Raw genomic sequence first — 18,321 nt, 5'->3', positions numbered from 1 at the left:
ATGCCGACGAATTCAAACGCTTCATTCACCTTGAATGCGTCCAACGAAATGTTTTTGTGCTGGCCGTCGTAGACGTAAATATGGACAGCTTCGGGCAGTAAAAACGCTTGATTTTGCTCCTTTTTCAGCGTGTTTTCAGCCTTTGATCTTTTGCCATGCACGTCGTTCTTTTCCTGCTGCAAATCGCAATTCAGCTGGTCCTCCATAGAGCGCTCACTTCTCTTCGAAGTTGCAAAACATGCATTCTCTTCACATTGGTTACCATCACTTTGCGTGGGTATATGGGCACGGTACGCAATATGGGTCCAGTCACTCGCGTGGGGGAAAAGTGTGACAAGAAGCGGCACACGCTCGACCAATTGTTTGCGCATCGCCTCATCATCAGTCAATGCGACCGCTGTGTCGTCTAGAACGACGAACTCTGGATCTTGCACGTCTCGAATGACTCCACGAAACTTTAGCACACTGCCGTCGTGGTACTTTCCCAAGCAAAAAGCTCCTTCGTCCAATACGGGGACATTTGCAATATCGCGTGACGCCGAGAGTTGCGATGAGAGATCTAACATTCCTAAGAATTAAAATAAAAATGAGACATATTAGTGTGTGTTTTTATTCAGTCGTTCCGATCGATGACTGGTCAAAAATCTTTTGACTATCAAAATGGCTACGGTGTGGCGTCGACCAGGCCTGTTGCTAAGCGGCGCTGCATTGTACGCTGGAGTAGCCTTTACTACATACGTGGTGCTCTACGATCCTAGAAAACGACAAGTTGATGGGGCTACGGCGACCGTAGATGACGCCAGGCGGCGGAAGATATTTGACACGAACGCAGCAAATTACGACAAGGAAATCGACTGGGACGAACGACTCACGGGGATCTCGCTCATGCGACGTTTTCTGCTTCGGAAGGCTCATGGCCACGTTTTGGAGGTAGCAGCTGGAACGGGTCGCAATTTGGCATATTACTCGCCAACGTCGCATGCGACGTTAATAGACTTTAGCCGTGAAATGCTGAATCAAGCCTCGATTTCTCAGCAGCAGCGGTTGGCCAGCTGCGACCTTCAGGTCATGAAAGCTGAAAATCTGGTCTTTAATGACGACCAGTTTGACACAGTCGTGGATACGTTTGGTCTTTGCAGTATGGATGACCCCGTGCGCGCTTTAAAGGAGATGCAACGCGTGTGCAAGAAAACAAGTGGTCGCATCTTGCTGCTGGAACATGGACAAAGTAGCTTTGCGTGGCTCTCCGGTATCTTAGACAAATTTGCAGATCTTCACGTTCAGAAGTGGGGATGCCACTGGAACCGAGACATCGTGGCTTTATTAGATCAGGCCGGACTGGAAGTTGAAACGATGCACCGCTTCCATTTTGGCACAACGTATTTCATTGTAGCCAAACCTCAAGCTGCAGGTACTCACATTTGACGCTTCCTGCATGATGTTTACGCGTTGTTACTGGCCTATTTATTAAGCCAAGGAATGACTGAATGTGGCTCTTTTTTTAAAACAGTTGACTTAGCTAAGAGGGACAGCGTTTCAGTACGGGCTTTTTTTGTTGATAAAGCGCCAAAATAAAGATAATTATTACCACAAAATGTTCACGAGATGTTGTGTTTGTCAACAACCAAACCATCTTCAATATAATGTGAACAGCCATGTTGTACCATTCCCGTACCAAAACCGTTGGACTTGTCTGCATAATTTACAATTGCAAACATTCAAGCAAACAAAATCAGATCTTATTTGGTTCGACATCACATAGCCACGTTTTAAACGACTGGCTTGTGAACACCGACTGAGCACGTTCACGTGTCTTCGGCGGATCTTTAGGCTTAGAATCCTCTATGTCAGAACATGGTCTGTGTAACGGGGTGTATCGTTACATGAATTTAACACTTAAAGGTTCTGGATTAATATACTATCTAAAAGGTGGATAATGTTTGGAGAATATTATTTTACATGGTAATATTCTAAAGCTTATCCATTGGTAGATACAGACCATAATATCTACTTTCTCCGCGGTCCCAGTCAGCGCTGGACGCGAGCATGGAGAAAGAAAGATAAGACTTTTAGTACATATTTTGTATTAGCTTATGATTAAGATAGTATCAAGTAGATAGACAAGAAGAACTTAATTATATTATTACACTTTTCATTTAACCCTCTTTAAAGCAAGTGTTTTAAAGAGAAGACTTCTTCTGCACGTACTAGTTTACGTGAAGTGACGTAAGGTACCACTCGCACTGCATCACTTCGCACTGCATCAGTGCAGTGCGAAGTGGACTTGTACTGAAGCAGTACAAGTCGACAGTGCCCCGTTTCATCTTCGCTATCATTTAAAACTTAAATCCGCACGATCTACGGGTTTGTAAGTGATGCTGCACAGTGTAATAATGATATGAAGTCGCAAAGTAGAAACATGTATGTTCGTGCTTTTTCAAGTGCATATTACTTCGTGTTCCGGCACACAATTGGCAAGTGCGTAAAGTCCCTTAAAAGAACATATTTACAAAGTGTGCGACGATCAATCTTTATAGACTATCAGATTTAATACTTGAATTGCTAATTATTGTTTTCACAAGAGGGAAATCGCCATTCTACTGGCGACCACCGTCTGTCATTGAAGTTGAAGGTATCTTTTTACCAGCTCCGCTGAAAAGCTGCCACAAAGCGTGACATCATCCGAAACCGAAAAAATCCTGGACTGGCTATCTCCACGCGGCGGAAAGTTCCCACTTGATTCGAAACGCACCATTTGGAAGACTCAAATTGAACTAATAATTTTAATTGGTACTTTTCTTTCACAGGGGCACTCCGGGTACTTTTCACCCTTTTCTATCCAACGTTGACTTGATTTTTTTTTCCTATCGCTCCTAATTTAGTATTAATGTTTAAAGTAAACGCACGTTAATTGCTCTATTTGCACTATTTGGGCCTCGCACTTGAATCGCTGTCGTGCAGCTTCGCCCTGACGTCCAAGTGACCCCCTTCGGATGCGTGAGGTATCCACAAAAGCAGTGATCCACCGCCAGTACCCGGTAAACCAAGGATGCCGGCACGCCAACGGTCAAAGTAAAGCGTTTTGCCTGCTAATGCAGAGACCTTCGAGACCCATCGGACAGTCTTGCCTGCATCCACGTATAATTCACCAATCTTGTTGCCACCCGACATGATATTTACAAAAACCTTTTTTGTATCCGAGCTTTCGAACGTGACGGTCACGACCCCGTCGCCTTTGCGTCTCCATACCATCGAAGTACCTTTAAAAGCCTTTTCTATTGTTGTTAAGCCCAATGTTTTCGGATCGGTACCATCATCGATTTCACCAATAAAATTCGTGGGACCACAGAATTTCTGCTGATAGGCAGCAATGGTACCCATAATACCAATCATATCGAGACCCGTGACAGCCAGTGAGATCAAAACCTTGCTAAACGCAACGTACATAAATTGATTGGCGTCCTCCGTCGACCCATTCTTGCTTGTGCCCGTTGAAATGAGTTCATTAATCATGCCACTCATGGCCGTGCGAATCCTCTCGCGCGTCATATACGCCGTGAACTCATCCGACTCTTCAATCAACTGTTCCATGCAATTATTCGTTGCAATCGAAATGTCCGACCGCATGAGCTGCGTGTTTTGAACTTTCAATCGCAATTCATCTTCCGAAATCCCAGGAAAATCGGCACGGAGCTGGTTCACAGTGTTCCACGAACGGTCCGTAATTGCTCGCAGATCGTAGCCACAATTCGATTTGGACCGCATGGCATCGCTAAGCGTGCCAATATCCGTTTCGTTGATGGCATTGGCAGCCTCGGTAAAGTTCGCACCAATTAAAAACGCGCGGAATCGCGACCAACTCGAAAAAAGATCGTCTTTATACGCCACGGCATTCAAGAGCATCCAATTGATGGTTGAGAGGACACGACCAGAGATTTCCAACGGTCGTGGCAAAGGCAGTCCCATGCAAAGGTAGTATGCAACGGGCAAGTCCGTCACGACGTTTTGAGACTGGTACAAAATGTTGAGAATCTTGTCACTCGACGCTTGGGGGTCGGTTGTCTGAATATTACGCACGTAACGAATAATGGATCGCATGGTGCCAATCATGATATTCACGCAATCCATCGTGCGCATGATCGTCTTGGTGACCATCCACAGTTGCTTGGCCCCACCTAATAATGCAATTGACAGCACGGTGTTGCCAATCGCACCCACTTTATTGAGCATTTCCATCCCACAGCCATCGTTCTGGCGAATACACTCAAACCCACACTCGACGGGGTACGCAATGGGACACGATGCCCAGCACGTATTCGTTGCGTCATGGCGATCGAAATTGCTTGGACAGGTGTCCATAATGTGCGCTTCTCGGTAGCACGCCGCGTCGGGGGAGATTGGTCGAGGGCCGACCCAATTGCGATACGTTGACTTGACGTCACTAAGAGCCGTTGTGGCGGTCGCGAGCTTGGCCTTTACGGTAACAACGGACGTATCGAGAAACGGTCCAGACGCCGAGTTGACGAGATGCTCGACGGACGTTCGATTGGCAATGCGTTCGTTTGTCAACGATTTGGACTGAATGGCGCTTTTGACGGATCCAGGACGGTCATCCAGATTGGCTTGGGGCCAGAATGTCCATGAAGATGCGTGGAGGGTATTGAGACTGACAAGAACGATCAGCAACGCGCCTAACGTCCTTGACGGAGCCATCGAATGACGCAGAAACCGCAAAACGAAGAATACTGACCTGATCGTCGTAGGGCGATCTGGACACTGGCGGCTTTTATGTACCGAAATAGTCGGTCCAACCTTGGCCAACTACCAACGAGGTCGCAAATTAGGTTCTTTGAGCTGGCTTGTTATGTCTAGTAGAACACGCAACGGCAAAATTGGCTGTTTGGTCTGCTTGGTGAGAGTAGCCACAGGTCGAGAGACGCCACGCCGATCGGCCTTTGAGAAGTGGCAGCATCAAGCCGGAACTCTTGACATTCGATGACTTTTTGTATTTTTGATATTGAACAAGGGTTGAGTCGGTTTCATCCTGGCTATCGTGATAGTGTGTTTTCGATTATAGGTTACGATCTTACAGCTGGTCTCACGGCTGTCATTGAAGATAAAAAAGAATCGGACACATGGCCGTTCGATGTAGCAATTTCAACTTGAAGTCTCGGAAAAGCATCCTCATGCGTATCTAGTGTTGCGGTGAGTACGGGATTTTGACGTACCTTTCTGCTTGCATGAAACTTGGTCTATTGTGAACTGTTCATTTGAGTAAATCAAAGCGAGAATTTTTCCCTACAAAGGCTTTGTCGCAATGGCAAATTATGCGACAGATGTATTTTCTTTATTCTTACAAGGATAGGAATTTGCAACGGAATTCGGGGTAGCATTGTTAGAAACAATGTGAAGTGATCGTTTCGCTTTTTATTTAGGTTGACGATAAAACAAGTTGAGCACCATGCGGTCAAAGCTGCTTGGCAGTAAGCGCACGAGCATCATGAAAATCTGATTTTTTACAATAATGCACGAATCGGAGGAAGTTAAACGTTACTATGGAACATCTTTGTACATACTTAAAACTGTCCAAAAGGCGATTTTGCCATACGTGTCAATTTGCTTTCTATATATCTGCCTCTGAATCGAAGTCAGACATGGCAAATTTGCCCATGCACTAGAAAAGTACAGATCTTGTTGCAACTCAGAAAAAAGATCGTAGGACAAATTATCCATGCAAAAAGATATTATACGATGAAGAATTGATTGTCAGAGTCGAGTTTTTCGTAGCACTTCTTCGAAATGCGGTCTGAGACGAGTACTCATCTTCGTTTTGACAGATTCATGTGAAATTTCTACTTCAACCCACCCAGGTTTCAAACCAAAAAAGTACAAAGGGACTTTTTCGTTTCAGAGCAGTATTGTTACATGCCTCTCACAAGTTCAAGTGATAAATCTGAGCTATAAGCTTCAGCCATTTAAAGTACTGCGTTGTTCGTTGCAATAAATTGTGGCATCTACTAAAGGTCAAAATCGACCACGCTCCACTTTCAGACTGCAATGAGCTTTTGCTTGAGAGAAATATGAACCAAGTGATGCCCCGTTTCATATCTGCACTTGTTTTCAAAATGGGATGATTTTTTTCTTGCGGAGAGCTCGCAAGGTTTCACATTGAAACTGATTAATCTCAACCTAGTTTGGGCGAAACGCGTTTCCCTAATAAATCTTATATGTTACGCTGGTGTTGGAAAATGGTGATCTTCAGCAGCAACCTGGTCGCAAAAGCAAGTCAGTAGTCATATGACCAGCTGGCAGACTAGTGCTCCCTTGGTAGCAATGTCAAGAAATCACTGCGCGACGTTGGTCTCACAAATGGAGCCACAGCAGGCTGTGCGATGAGAATGGATGCGGTAGTGGATGCACAATTTTGGCTAAGAAACGTGGTCAGTCGTTGGGATAATCGAGACTCTTTGAACCTAATAGCATGCAATCGGAATACCAACTTTTTTGTGTATTGCAGATTGAATGCTATCATATGCTTGCCCTTATGTGCCATAAGTAGGACAATTCTTCCGACTCCCAGCCGCAAGTTATTCAGTTCTGCAAAGCGATCAAATTCCGATTAGTAATATCTAAAAGGCCACACCAGTATACTTCATCAACCAGTGGCCACGCGCAAGAATTTTCAATGTCGAAAGTACCCTCGACACTGCATTTTATATTTGAAGCCACCGAGCGACTTTAAAAAGCTCATAAATGTCTCCTTGACCAATGTTTGCGTGAACAAGTCTCACCACGTCCGAAGAATTTGAATGCCGTTTTTATCGCGATTTTAAGGGAGATGGGCACAATTGAACAAAATAAATTTTGCTCATGGCTGGCAGTGAGACATCTGAGCCGAAATAAGGAAAATCGCAAAAGATGGTCATAGTATCTTACGCTTTTCATCAAGTTTTGCGGTAATTTTTCCAGCTCGAAATATTATGAGCCACTAATATGCCGATACATCACATACAATCCTCAAGCATACATCGTATCCCTGTCGGTTGCTCCGGCGCAATCGACAGGAGCGTTAAAAATATATTTAACGATTGTATGTAAACATTTTGTGCCCTATGTGCCCTATGTGCCACATCTAAGTCTCTTTTTGCAAGTAACATCGATATCTAAGGAGACACAAGAGAACTCATGTATCGCGAAGCAAAAGTATATTTGTGCCGTCACCATAGTCCTATAAATTGTCTTTTGGGACGTGATAAAAGTTGTGACAATCTAAAATTAAACTTGTATTTGGCTTGCGACTTAGGCTAACTTTAAAACAAAATCTTAAAGCTTTGACGGAGATATAAATCTACTCGTCTGTTTTCTCTTTACGTCCACAGCGCTCGCGGCATGTTTATATTTCTACCTTCTGCGATGTTAAACGTCGTATATTTAGTTAAACCGTAACAGCACGCTTGCAAAATGTGTAAACCAGACGCCTCATAGCTTCTTCCCTCTGTTAGCAATAATCACAATCCTGAGATATATTGAATGCGACCGGGTAAACGCACAATACTCTGCATTTAGCGAATGCAGAGCGTGGCGTTGCGTCCCTACTTGGACCAGCCATCCACTATAGATAAAGTAAGCCTTTAGATGATAAAGCACTTGATATTTTAAAACTTAATTCATCACGCGCGCGAAAAATACCGTGCACATCTTTAATGTAAACAGAATTCTAAGAAAATTTCTTTCAATCTTTCTTAACTTTTCTCACACTGCGACATTTAAATGTGATATTTTAAGGCACAAGCAATCGCCTTGAATCCAAAAAGCATATCTAAAAATGAAGTTCACGCCCTTTTCGATGCATTACTCATACATGTCAATTTCTTCAACTTAAATTATTAATTGTGGCTCGCTAATTTGAGTGATGTCGCAATTGAATTAAGGTTTGTGTCCCTTACGAGCACACAATATCAAATGTTGATGTCGAAGCGATTCTACGAGCTATACGAAAGGACGTAAAGTAGCGCTAGCTATAGAGACAGGACCTGGCGAAAGGCCAATATTTTTTAAATTTTGACTGGAATGATACAAACATTATTTCAAGCCACCGTGAGCATTGGTGTGCTCATACCATAAAATACCATATTTATTCCTTTTTTAATTCTGGGGGGTAGTTGTATCCCGTTTGATAAATATTAAAAATTGAGTTGATGTATAGCCTTCCAATAAGCTAGTGTAGCCACCTACGTACGACCCCTCATTCTAATCACCCTACGATACCCTGTGCTAATCGCCGCCGCCTATATATTCTCCAATGCAGTTACGGAATATTCATCACAATTAATTGCCTTAATTGCTTTACACTTGTCAAAGTGAATCTGCATACATTGCTTCTACTACATACATATATCGCAAACACAAGTTCAGTTTATATAACAAGCTTTCACCGTGCGTAGGAGTGGAACTCCGTCACAAAAAATCAGCTTAAGCATGTATTAGGAAATAAAAGACTACCGATTACAACATACAACATATGTAACGCGACTGATATGTAGTGTTAGACGTGACGAGAATGTTAGAAGGGTTATCCCTGCGTTTATGCGCGCAGATTGCGGGAGGCAGTCGCAGAAGCCGTTGCGAACGAATTTCCACTGTTGCCAACTGGGGGAACATTACCACCGTAGTTTGGGTTGTACGGGTTGTATGGATTGTATCCCACGCCTGGTCCATATCCATAGCCACCACCATAGGGGTACCCAACGTTGACGCCGACGCCGACGCCGCCGCCACCGGAAAGACCAGCTGCAAGGGCGAGCAGACCCAATGTTTCTGCGACTTCTGCAGTTGCATCGACAGAATTGCCAAATAGGGCCGCACTTGCCATGCATAAAACAATCGCTGACTTTTTAAACATCGTTGAAATGTGTTTGCGACTTGGTTGGAGCGATGGGAATTCAGGAATGAACTCCTCTTGCAACGTGCAAAATGCGCAGCAAGCAAGTCAAAATACAGTAATCATCGTCTGCCAGATGTAATACAGAGTCCGAAGGTAAAGAATATCCCAAAGTAGACTGCTGGTGCCCATGCTGTAAAGAGAAGCTTGACCAAATGGTGTATTCTTGGATTTCTGTATGATTACCCACATGTCGTAATGATTACCGTCTCGGGTTTAGTTGATATGCGATCTCTCTTTTGGCTCTCTAAATTACATATCTGAAACCCTTTAAATTCATTTCGAAACTTATTATTGACTTCACAAATAGTAAAGAGGGGTACAATTGGGGATCATATTTGGCTGAATCTTACAGCAGGGAGAGTAAAATAAGTTGTACGTCATGAAAACGACGGAGTAACATCAAAAAAAATCATCATAGTTTTTTAAGTGCTCCTTTTGATATGTCTTACAAACACTAAAACAGTAGCGTGATAGCCACGTGCGCATTACGTGTATAGCTCAGCACGTAAATAATGATTTCAACGTCGTATACTTTTATTCAGAACCAAAGCATGTACTTCACAATTTACCGTTGCAATAATTTCAAAATCTTATGTGCCACGAAATTTAGAGCTATATTGCATTTTGTGTCAGTTGTCAGCTGTAAGCATAGACGAAAACAGGCCTAGCTCCGTATGCTTGATAGCGTTGATCTGCAATTTAATTGGTTCAGTACGTTTTGCTCATTGTCTTTCTAGCGCGACGAAGGAATGTTACTCAATTCAATCTCAATGCAATAAATTAGACCAATTCATTATTAGTTTCTTAAGATAATTGTTTTTTTTACAAAATCAATATTATGTCAAAACCAATTTTTTATTGTTTCCTTTCAAAAAGTAAACTTTCAATTATTGATAAAAGACTGAAAATCGGTTGGTCGCAACTAAAGCCATGGCTTTGACGTCTCCCATTGAGCTGCGCAAGGCGCTATCGAAATACGCGTTGCCTAGCACGACTGAGCTGCGTCACTTGCGTGCTGCAGATCCAACAACGTCGTATCGCGCGTCGTTTTTCCGCCTTCAAATCGACGAGTTATTAACCGCCATAGGTCGCAAACCCAGCGCGAAAGCATCTTCAGGTCTCCAACGTCTATTGTTTCAAGTCAAAGAAATTGTGCAAAATCTGCAACCACAGCACGTAACACAGGATGCACTACAATCATACGGCTTACTAGTGCGCAACTTTGTCAAACGCAAGGAGATTGTACTACCTTTCCAGCCTCCAGCTCGCTTGGATGTCGTGGGTAGCTACATTCTCGATACAATGGTCTTTACGGGCAAGCAAAGCAACGAGTATGGCTCCATAAGTATTGACGTTACCATTGAGATGCCCGAGAAGTGCTTTGTACCGAAAGACTTTGGGAATTATCGGTACTTTGACAAGCGCAATTTGTATCTTGGGGTCGTGGCATTGGCTTTGGAAAGCTCTACGGAATTATTCCAGCACGTCACACTTCAAGCGTGGCATGGTGACTATGATAAACCCGTGGCCAAATGCACCGTGACATCTGATTTCTTAACCCAAAACGGGATGAAAGGAGCCACGGTTTGGATCCGGATCATTCCAGTCATTCCCATGACAGTGTTTAAATTAACAAAATTAAATCCACTACGGAATAATGTCAAGCTTGCGTCGAATCGGACAGAAGACGCCATGAAGGAGTGCAGCACGCCAATGTATAATAATTCTATCCTAGAGGACATGCGCTTGCGGCAGCATACGCGAGAACTCTATGCAGTCTTACAGGACGCTCCACAATTTGCCGAAGCGTGTTTATTAGCAAAAGTGTGGCTACGACAGCGAGGTTTTCAGAAAGCGATTGACTCGTTGAATGGCTTTTTAATTTCCATGGTGCTATTGTACTTGTACGAAAAGAAGCGCGTGATTGCGCAGACATCGTCGGATCAAATGTTTAAAGTTTTGTTGCAATTTCTAGCTCTCCACAAGCTGGAGAGTGAACCACTGCAGTTCTTACCTGAAAACGAAGGAGGTGTGGTGCTTACGACCGAAGGCATGCAGGCATTCCGTCGTTCGTTTGACGTTGTGTTCTTGGACTCGTCCGGTCGTTTCAATCTCTTTGGCCGCGTCTCTCGTAGTGCGTGGAAAGAGCTTCAAATCGCAGCAGTCGAGTCATTAAATCGTATTCAACACGGCACGTTGGAGGACTTTCAAGCGCTTTTTATCAAGACACATGCGTTCTGGACGCGATACGATCAATATTATTGGTTCCCGGCTCCTCTTTCGATAGACGAAGCGGAAAAGGACACGTATACATTAAGCGAGACGCATGAGATTCACGATATGGGCGTCGAGCGATTCTGGGTACGCAAGCTCGAGTCTATTATATCAAAAGCACTCACAAATCGAGTGAATCAAGTTCGATCGATAGTAGAAGACGACGTCGAGTGGAGCATGCACGACCGTGGCTTGCCACGACTGCGTAAAGTGGTTATTGGCGTGCGTGTTTCGATAGACAATGCGCTTCGAATTGTCGACAAGGGCCCGTCGGTCGATGACAAGGCAGCGAGCTCGGAATTTCGTCACTTTTGGCGCGGTCGATCGGAACTACGTCGATTCAAAGATGGTGCGATACTAGAAGCGATTGTGTGGGAAGATCTTCCGACGGAACACCGTCATCGCGTGTTAGATGTGATTGTCCAATACATTGTGCCAGCTCATTGTCCACAAGTCGCAACTGCGGACATAACAACGTCAAATACGGCGTTGTATTCGCTTCTTGATGTTGAAAAACCAACGAGTTTGAAAGCTTTTGAAACGTTGCCATCGTCGTTTGTATCAACGATGAATTCCGTGTCGATGTTGTGGAAGAGTTTCAATACTTTTGCCAAGACATTGCGGGATTTGGAATCTTTACCGCTTAAGATATCGGACGTATTGCCAGTACATTCAGCTTTCCGTGCCACAAGTCTCTTTCCTGCTCAGCCTCATCCACTCGCGTATTCCAAAGGAGAACACGTCGATGCGGTACCCATGGCCCATGTCACGAACGTCTTGGAGCCACTTGTATTGCATCTTGTCTTTGAGCGCACATCGGCGTGGCCAAATGAAAAGAAGGCTTTGATGCACGCCAAGACGGGCTTTTACGTCCAAATTGGGCACGAACTGCACTCGCGTTATCAAATGCGTTGTGAGGTCGCCACCGACTGTGTCGATGTCTTGATTCATGGCTATGTTTTTCGAATTGTCATTCGTTGTGAAAAGGAATTGAGTGTCGTCACGGGGGCTACAGGACGCAAGAAACTCGCACTTGTTCACTCGTGGGAATACGTGAAACTCAAGCGTGAAACCGAGTACTTGTCCAAGCACGCGAGTTTGATCCATGCCTTGCATACCAAGAATTCGTCGTACGGTTCAACTGTGCGTCTTGTTCAAAAATGGCTCGCTGCCAAAGTCTTGAGCAATGTATTGTCGATTGAAGCAGTAGAACTTATTGTTGCCGACGTGTTTTCAACAAGCTCGTCCATGCGCCCCCCACAGTCCATTTTCTCTGGTTTTATTCGTTTCTTAAAGCGCGTTGCGAGCTTCAAGTGGCAACACGCGCCATTGATTGTTGATTTGAATGCTTCGTTAACTGATACGACTTGTCGTGAGATTCTCAAGCGCTTTGAAGCATCACAGACTAGTGGAAGTACCCACCCTGGCATGTTTATTGCCGCGGAGTATGAAGACATGGACTGCTTATCGAGCTGGACACGATTTGGAGTGGATCAAGTCCTTGTGCAACGATTCAGAAATGTGGCACAGGCTTCGTACAATGAATTAATCACTTGGCTTTCGTCTGGCGCGTCGTTATCGGGTTGGAAAAGAGCATTTCGAACGTCGAATACGAAGGAATTTGATGCCATGCTAATGCTTGCGGTCGAGAACCTTCCGTCGAAGCAAATGTGCGTTCCCGGGGATACGAAACATCCGTTTGTGGCGTCCGTGTATAAGAATATGGATTTAACAGCAATTCCAGTCATGATTGGCTTTGATCCCGTGCAGGAATTGCTACGAGACTTGCATTGCGCATTTGGCCACGTGGCGTATTTCTTTATTAATGCGGTTGATACGACTGAGATTCGAATTACGTGGAAGCCACAGGCGTTTTTGCCAATCAAGTTTCGTGCGATAACAGCCAAGTACCAGATGCCATTAAGGAGTTCGAACACAGAGGAGGATTGTAAGGATTCGTGCGTTTCGGTGCCGAATATTTTTGAAATTTTGTCGGATATGCAGAGAATGAGCCATGGCATTGTCCTTAATGTTGTTGTGCAGCCGTTTGAAAACGCGTAAAGATAGAATTTATATAAAGTGTTTTTTTCTTATTTTATTAAGGTGACTTTGAAAGTGATAATCCTGAAGGCAACTTTAGGTAAAATTGTCAACCGAACAATGCTCCATCTGGCAAAAGCAAATTGTATAGGGCATTGAGGCTTCTGATTGGTTATCTTCTTCTCCTGAAGTTATTTAAAGGACATACTGTGCAATTAAGTAATTGAATTGTTTATTCTATATTGGAGGTTAAATGATAAAGGTGGGAGTTAATATTCTCTATTTTATTTGAAAAGCGTCAAGTTTATAATAAGTCTAAGTGCTAAACAGCCGAAAAAAAGAATCCGTGATTTTTTTGCTGACGTGGATACCTTAACTTTTCATGGATCTGTGTTTAAAAAGCACTTTTAAGAAAATTCATGCGAAGCCCCCTTGTTGTCCAGCCACTTATAAAAAAACACTCACAAAAGAGATTTACAAAACAAGATGGAGAAGGTCCAAGTGTATATGGACAAGTGGGCCAAAGACCTCGAGAAGTTCCCAGTCCTCCAGCAGGCTCAAGATGCCACGGGCGTCGAGAAGCTGTACCTTGTTGCAAGTGGGGCGGCCGTTTTGCTCCTGTTGCTGCTTGTGGGTTTTGGCGCGGGACTTATATGTAATGTTGTGGGCTTTGTTTACCCTGCGTACTGCTCGTTCAAGGCTGTGGAGTCGGACGATAAGAAAGACGACGTGCAATGGCTTACGTACTGGGTTGTTTACGCGTGTTTTATTCTCGTCGAGATCTTTGTCGACTTTTTGCTCTATTGGATTCCGTTTTACTATGCATTTAAACTTGGTTTTTTATTGTGGCTCTTCATGCCATCGACACTAGGTGCGTCGTTCCTCTTTATGCACTTCCTCGCGCCTTTTTTAAAATCTCAAGAGTCACGCATCGATCGCGCGATGTTAGAGGCCGTCAGCAACAGCAGCTCGGTGATCTCGGATATTAGCGGTGTTGCCAGGGACATTGGCAGGGACGTGTCGAAGGTTGTCGCTAGCCAACTTGTTGACAACGCGACTCAGTAGACGGAGGAGAGAGAAAGTAGGGAGACAAATAAATTTGTTTTTTTTTTTTCGTCGTTTAAAACAAGTATTTCAGTTGCGGATGTTTTTTTTTAGTATCTACGAAGTTGTTTTTTATTAAGTATAAAAAACATCCGTCGAGCGATGTACTCGGCATGGGATACATTTGATGTTGAGAAGGAGCTGGCACTTGTGGACCAGCAGGAGCAGTCTGAAGCACGGGAGAAGCAACAGTGCAAGCTTTTACAGGCTAAAGAAAGCGTTGAGACATTGGCGACGCGAAAGGCTCAGCAATCAGCTGATATCCTCGCGGCTCAGGCAGCTGTAGCAGCTCTCAAGGCAAAGAAGCGACATCGTACGTATCCCAATGCGAAAAGCGATGCTCTTGCCGACGCAATAAAAGTAGAGAAACTCAAGACACAGGCTCAGCTCTTTGCGCAAAAGCACCAACTACTTCAAGAGATTTTGGAGAACCGCCGCCAAGGAGACAGCGCACTTGCTGAGGAGAAGAAAGAAGCAAACGTGTTTTTTAAAAACGCGTTGGCTGCTATTCAAAAATTAGAAAAACTGGTTCCAGAGTTGCTACAAGACGAAAAAAAACACGAATCCTTCGAGCTACTTGACAAGAACGCTCCTGAATGCAAGGAAAAACCCTCATATGGGGACAAGTCGTGTCATCGGGAGAAAGAGCCGAAAGCTAAGCGTACAGAGGGTCTTCCAAAAGCAAACGATCTCGTTGCTATTATTACAATGTTTTATACAGACGTGTACATGGGAATTGGGACATGTGATTTAAAACAAGGGCGACTAGCAGCAGCTACCGAGGCGTTTAAAGAGGTTTTAGTACGCGATGATGAGCATGTAATGGCATGGCTTCAAAGAGGTCAAGCATTTGAGGAAATGAACGCTTTATTAGTCGCTATGCTGCACTACAATCGGATCATGAGCTTGGTTCGTATAGCATTGAAAAAAACTTCCCTTCACTAAAATAATAGTTTTTATTTAAATTTCATGAAATAGGATTCCGAGCATGAAAAGGGAAAGGAATTTTTGGAGCGTGTAAAGAGTCGATTATTGACGGAAGGTGACGCTCGGAACGGTAAGTTTAAAACAGAAGTTTTTTTCATGAAGTAGCGCATTATGACGTCAAAGACATTCCAGACTCGGATGCGATTAAAAACATCGTATTTGCATATACGGGAGCTTTGGCGACTCAAGACCATGTTCGGGAACGAATTCAATGGACGTTTGAAGAGGCAAATGTGCTGGCGATAGAGAAATTTCACGACTACTCGATGACAAAATATCAAATTGTGCTTGGCTGTTTAAATCAATTGCAAAGTCAAGAGAATTGCGTGATCCTTAAACGTGTTTTAAAAGAGGTACGACGGTTTTTTTAAATAGCGACTCGTATATTAAAAAACATTTATGCCATGTAGATTGCAATTTCGTGCCACTTAAACATTGCAAGTGCTTGCCTGGAGATGCAGCGTAACTACTTGAAAGGGATACGGCATTGCAAGCAAGCACTTGATCTAGATGCACACGATGCGATGATTATCGTGCACATGGGTCAGCTTTATCATGCGCTGCACAAGTACGACAATGCTTTGGAATGTTTTAAACAGGCAAAGACATTGGTTCGAGCCGCTATGGCGGATGAAAGGAGGACAGAAATGCTCGTTCGGATTGAAAAAGAGACGGACAAGTGCGAATATACTCGCAGTCAGTACGACCTCGAGTACCTTTTAAAAGTACAAACCACATCAAATGGATTATGATAATAGTACGTTGCAATTAAAGGTGCTGCCCAATCCCATCCCCTGTCGTGAATACTCTCCTCTAAGTCCAAGGACAGATGCGTTATAAAATAGCCTACTAGCTATCGCGGGTTCTTTAGAAGGGCGTTCAGATCGTCGTTAATATTGCGTATATCTCCGAGTGTTTCGCTTTTGATAAAGATCTTGGCTTTGCCTTAAATCAATGACTCATTGTCTTGAAGCACTTTCAAGTGAACCTCGACGGCTGGAATTCCGGATTCCAGCGCTACTTTGTAACAAGTCACTTAACTCTTTCTGTTCGCATTTGCTCTTGTAGTACATCGTTGCAATGTTTTTTTGATCAAAATGATTGCTCAAGCAGCGAAAAAAAAGGTTTTAAAGCACTGGTAAAAAACCGTTACATAAGCAAGTATAAATTTAATTAATGCCTATAGTCCCAAATGAGCCAGACTAGAAAGAATAGAAAATTCGTCTTTTTCGTAAAATCATTGTTTACTTAATGATCACGGAAAATCTCCTGAAAGAAAGTCAACGACATTATCTCGAGCTGCTACATTAGATATATAAAGCTTTCAATAGACAGAGCTATCTCGACATTAGGCATACACACTTTATCTTTCATCGCTTAATGAAGAGGTTAAGCAAACAACTTTCATCGTGAAGGTTGCAAAGTCGATTAAAACGATTATAGCTGCGATTCGAGAAAGCACGTTGCCTATGCAAATGTTTAGAAATCCGAGCAACGGCCGTTACGTTCCCAGTCCCCGAATCGTGTAGGCTCTTTAAACTTTCCACCACGCGTAGGTCCACCGTATTCCGCACCTACGGGTCCAATTGTTACCATTTCCTCCGCGTCATCGTCGTCGAATTCGGCCAAATCGTCGACAAGTGGAGCACGTGGGGTGCTGGTGATGTGTAGCATATCACATTCGATATCTTTTGAGCGAGAGGAGACGGCGTAAGACTGCTGTTGGTTTAAATAGCGACAGGAAGGTGTCCGCAACGACACAAGCGATCGTCTTGAGCTCGCTTTAAGTAACCATCTTGACGCCATTTTTTCTAAAATTAGAATGCATACGTTTACAATTTAGTCGACTTAACGTGCGACACATCATTAAAATCTTTAAAGGTTGCAATCGAGTCAATTATTTGCGCTTCGTGAAGTAAGCGTTTGTGGAGCAGTAATAATGCTTGGACGGTCTTCGTGTTGCCGTTGTCGGACATTAACGATTTCTCGCACGAGGTGGCGATTGCCAAGAGATCAAGTTCGAGCGCCAGACACATCTACATGAGTATACTTGATATTACTTAAGAAGCTGTGTCGAGGGCGGTGCCACTTTAATTTAAAAAAAAAAACGTTGTGTCGAGAAAAAAATCAACCTTACCATGCCGCTTGCAGTGGTGGGCAAATCAGGATTTTTACCAGCTAACGTCTGATTATTGAACGCAAATATTGGATTTCTCTTGAATCACTATGCCAATTGTATTTATGCTTATGATTTTCAAGAGCTTCTGCTACAATAAAGAACACCAAGCAGCTAACAATAGACTGCTCGTGATGCTGAGTGATATGTGATAATAATTAGAGAGCAATAGTGCACATGAGTGCTTCCAGATGTAATCCCGACGCTACTTTTAATACAACGGACGTTGCTTTGCAGAATAGCGACCTAAGACTGACTTTCAAATATTAATCGGGTTGCCATGTGAAATTGTTTATCAATCTTGCAACGACGTCATTTTCGGCAATATGCGTGTAGTGTAACGGGGTGTATCGTTACATGAAATTAACACTTAAAGGTTGTTAATTAATTTATTATCTAAAAGGTAGATAATATTTGGAGGATATTACTTTATATAGTAATATCCTGAATTCTTATCCATAAATAGGTATAGGCCATTATATATATTTATTCCGCAGACTAATCAGCTGTAGAAGTAATCAAAGAGAGTTAGAAGATAAGATAGAGATAAGAATTCATTTACATGTTTACTATTAGTTTATAGTTAAGTCAGCATTTACAAAGATAGATTAAGAGATACTTAACTATATTAATACAGTTTTCATTTTACTCTCTTAAGTTAACTTGTCTTAAGGGAAGTCTTCCTCTGCACGTACAGTGTACGTCACGTAACGAAAGGCACCACTCACAACTGAAGCAGTGTGAAGTGGACTTGTACTGAAACAGTACAAGTCGTAGTGCCCCGTTACACCTGGTA

General features: G+C 43.4%; 7 protein-coding genes across 7 annotated transcripts; 4 read left to right on the top strand and 3 right to left on the bottom strand.

Moving 5' to 3' along the window:
• Positions 1-1,008: 1,008 nt before the first annotated feature.
• CCR75_009084 (uncharacterized protein) lies at positions 1,009-1,425 on the top strand (the record flags this gene model as incomplete). Its single annotated transcript, XM_067967130.1, has 1 exon — positions 1,009-1,425. One exon carries the CDS (start codon positions 1,009-1,011, stop codon positions 1,423-1,425), a length of 417 nt encoding a protein of 138 aa, XP_067819600.1.
• Positions 1,426-2,925: 1,500 nt separating this feature from the next.
• Positions 2,926-4,713, bottom strand: CCR75_009085 (uncharacterized protein; the record flags this gene model as incomplete). Its single annotated transcript, XM_067967131.1, has 1 exon — positions 2,926-4,713. The coding sequence occupies one exon, from the start codon at positions 4,711-4,713 to the stop codon at positions 2,926-2,928; it is 1,788 nt and encodes a 595-aa protein (XP_067819601.1).
• Positions 4,714-8,584: 3,871 nt separating this feature from the next.
• CCR75_009086 (uncharacterized protein) lies at positions 8,585-8,902 on the bottom strand (the record flags this gene model as incomplete). The annotated part of the gene is made up of 1 exon (XM_067967132.1): positions 8,585-8,902. The coding sequence occupies one exon, from the start codon at positions 8,900-8,902 to the stop codon at positions 8,585-8,587; it is 318 nt and encodes a 105-aa protein (XP_067819602.1).
• Positions 8,903-9,874: 972 nt separating this feature from the next.
• Positions 9,875-13,279, top strand: CCR75_009087 (uncharacterized protein; the record flags this gene model as incomplete). Its single annotated transcript, XM_067967133.1, has 1 exon — positions 9,875-13,279. One exon carries the CDS (start codon positions 9,875-9,877, stop codon positions 13,277-13,279), a length of 3,405 nt encoding a protein of 1,134 aa, XP_067819603.1.
• Positions 13,280-13,744: 465 nt separating this feature from the next.
• CCR75_009088 (uncharacterized protein) lies at positions 13,745-14,323 on the top strand (the record flags this gene model as incomplete). The annotated part of the gene is made up of 1 exon (XM_067967134.1): positions 13,745-14,323. One exon carries the CDS (start codon positions 13,745-13,747, stop codon positions 14,321-14,323), a length of 579 nt encoding a protein of 192 aa, XP_067819604.1.
• A 141-nt stretch (positions 14,324-14,464) lies between these two features.
• On the top strand, positions 14,465-16,400 carry CCR75_009089 (uncharacterized protein; the record flags this gene model as incomplete). The annotated part of the gene is made up of 4 exons (XM_067967135.1): positions 14,465-15,271; positions 15,341-15,419; positions 15,452-15,702; positions 15,760-16,400. 4 exons carry the CDS (start codon positions 14,465-14,467, stop codon positions 16,099-16,101), a joined length of 1,479 nt encoding a protein of 492 aa, XP_067819605.1. The 3' UTR covers positions 16,102-16,400.
• Positions 16,401-16,828: 428 nt separating this feature from the next.
• On the bottom strand, positions 16,829-17,155 carry CCR75_009090 (uncharacterized protein; the record flags this gene model as incomplete). Its single annotated transcript, XM_067967136.1, has 1 exon — positions 16,829-17,155. One exon carries the CDS (start codon positions 17,153-17,155, stop codon positions 16,829-16,831), a length of 327 nt encoding a protein of 108 aa, XP_067819520.1.
• Between the last annotated feature and the right edge of the window lie 1,166 nt (positions 17,156-18,321).

This window comes from Bremia lactucae, linkage group LG9 (genome assembly GCF_004359215.1).
Source record: "Bremia lactucae strain SF5 linkage group LG9, whole genome shotgun sequence".
Taxonomy (NCBI): Eukaryota; Oomycota; class Peronosporomycetes; order Peronosporales; family Peronosporaceae; genus Bremia; species Bremia lactucae.
Note: the sequence above shows the minus strand (reverse complement) of the source record. Positions and strands in the feature narration are given on the sequence as shown.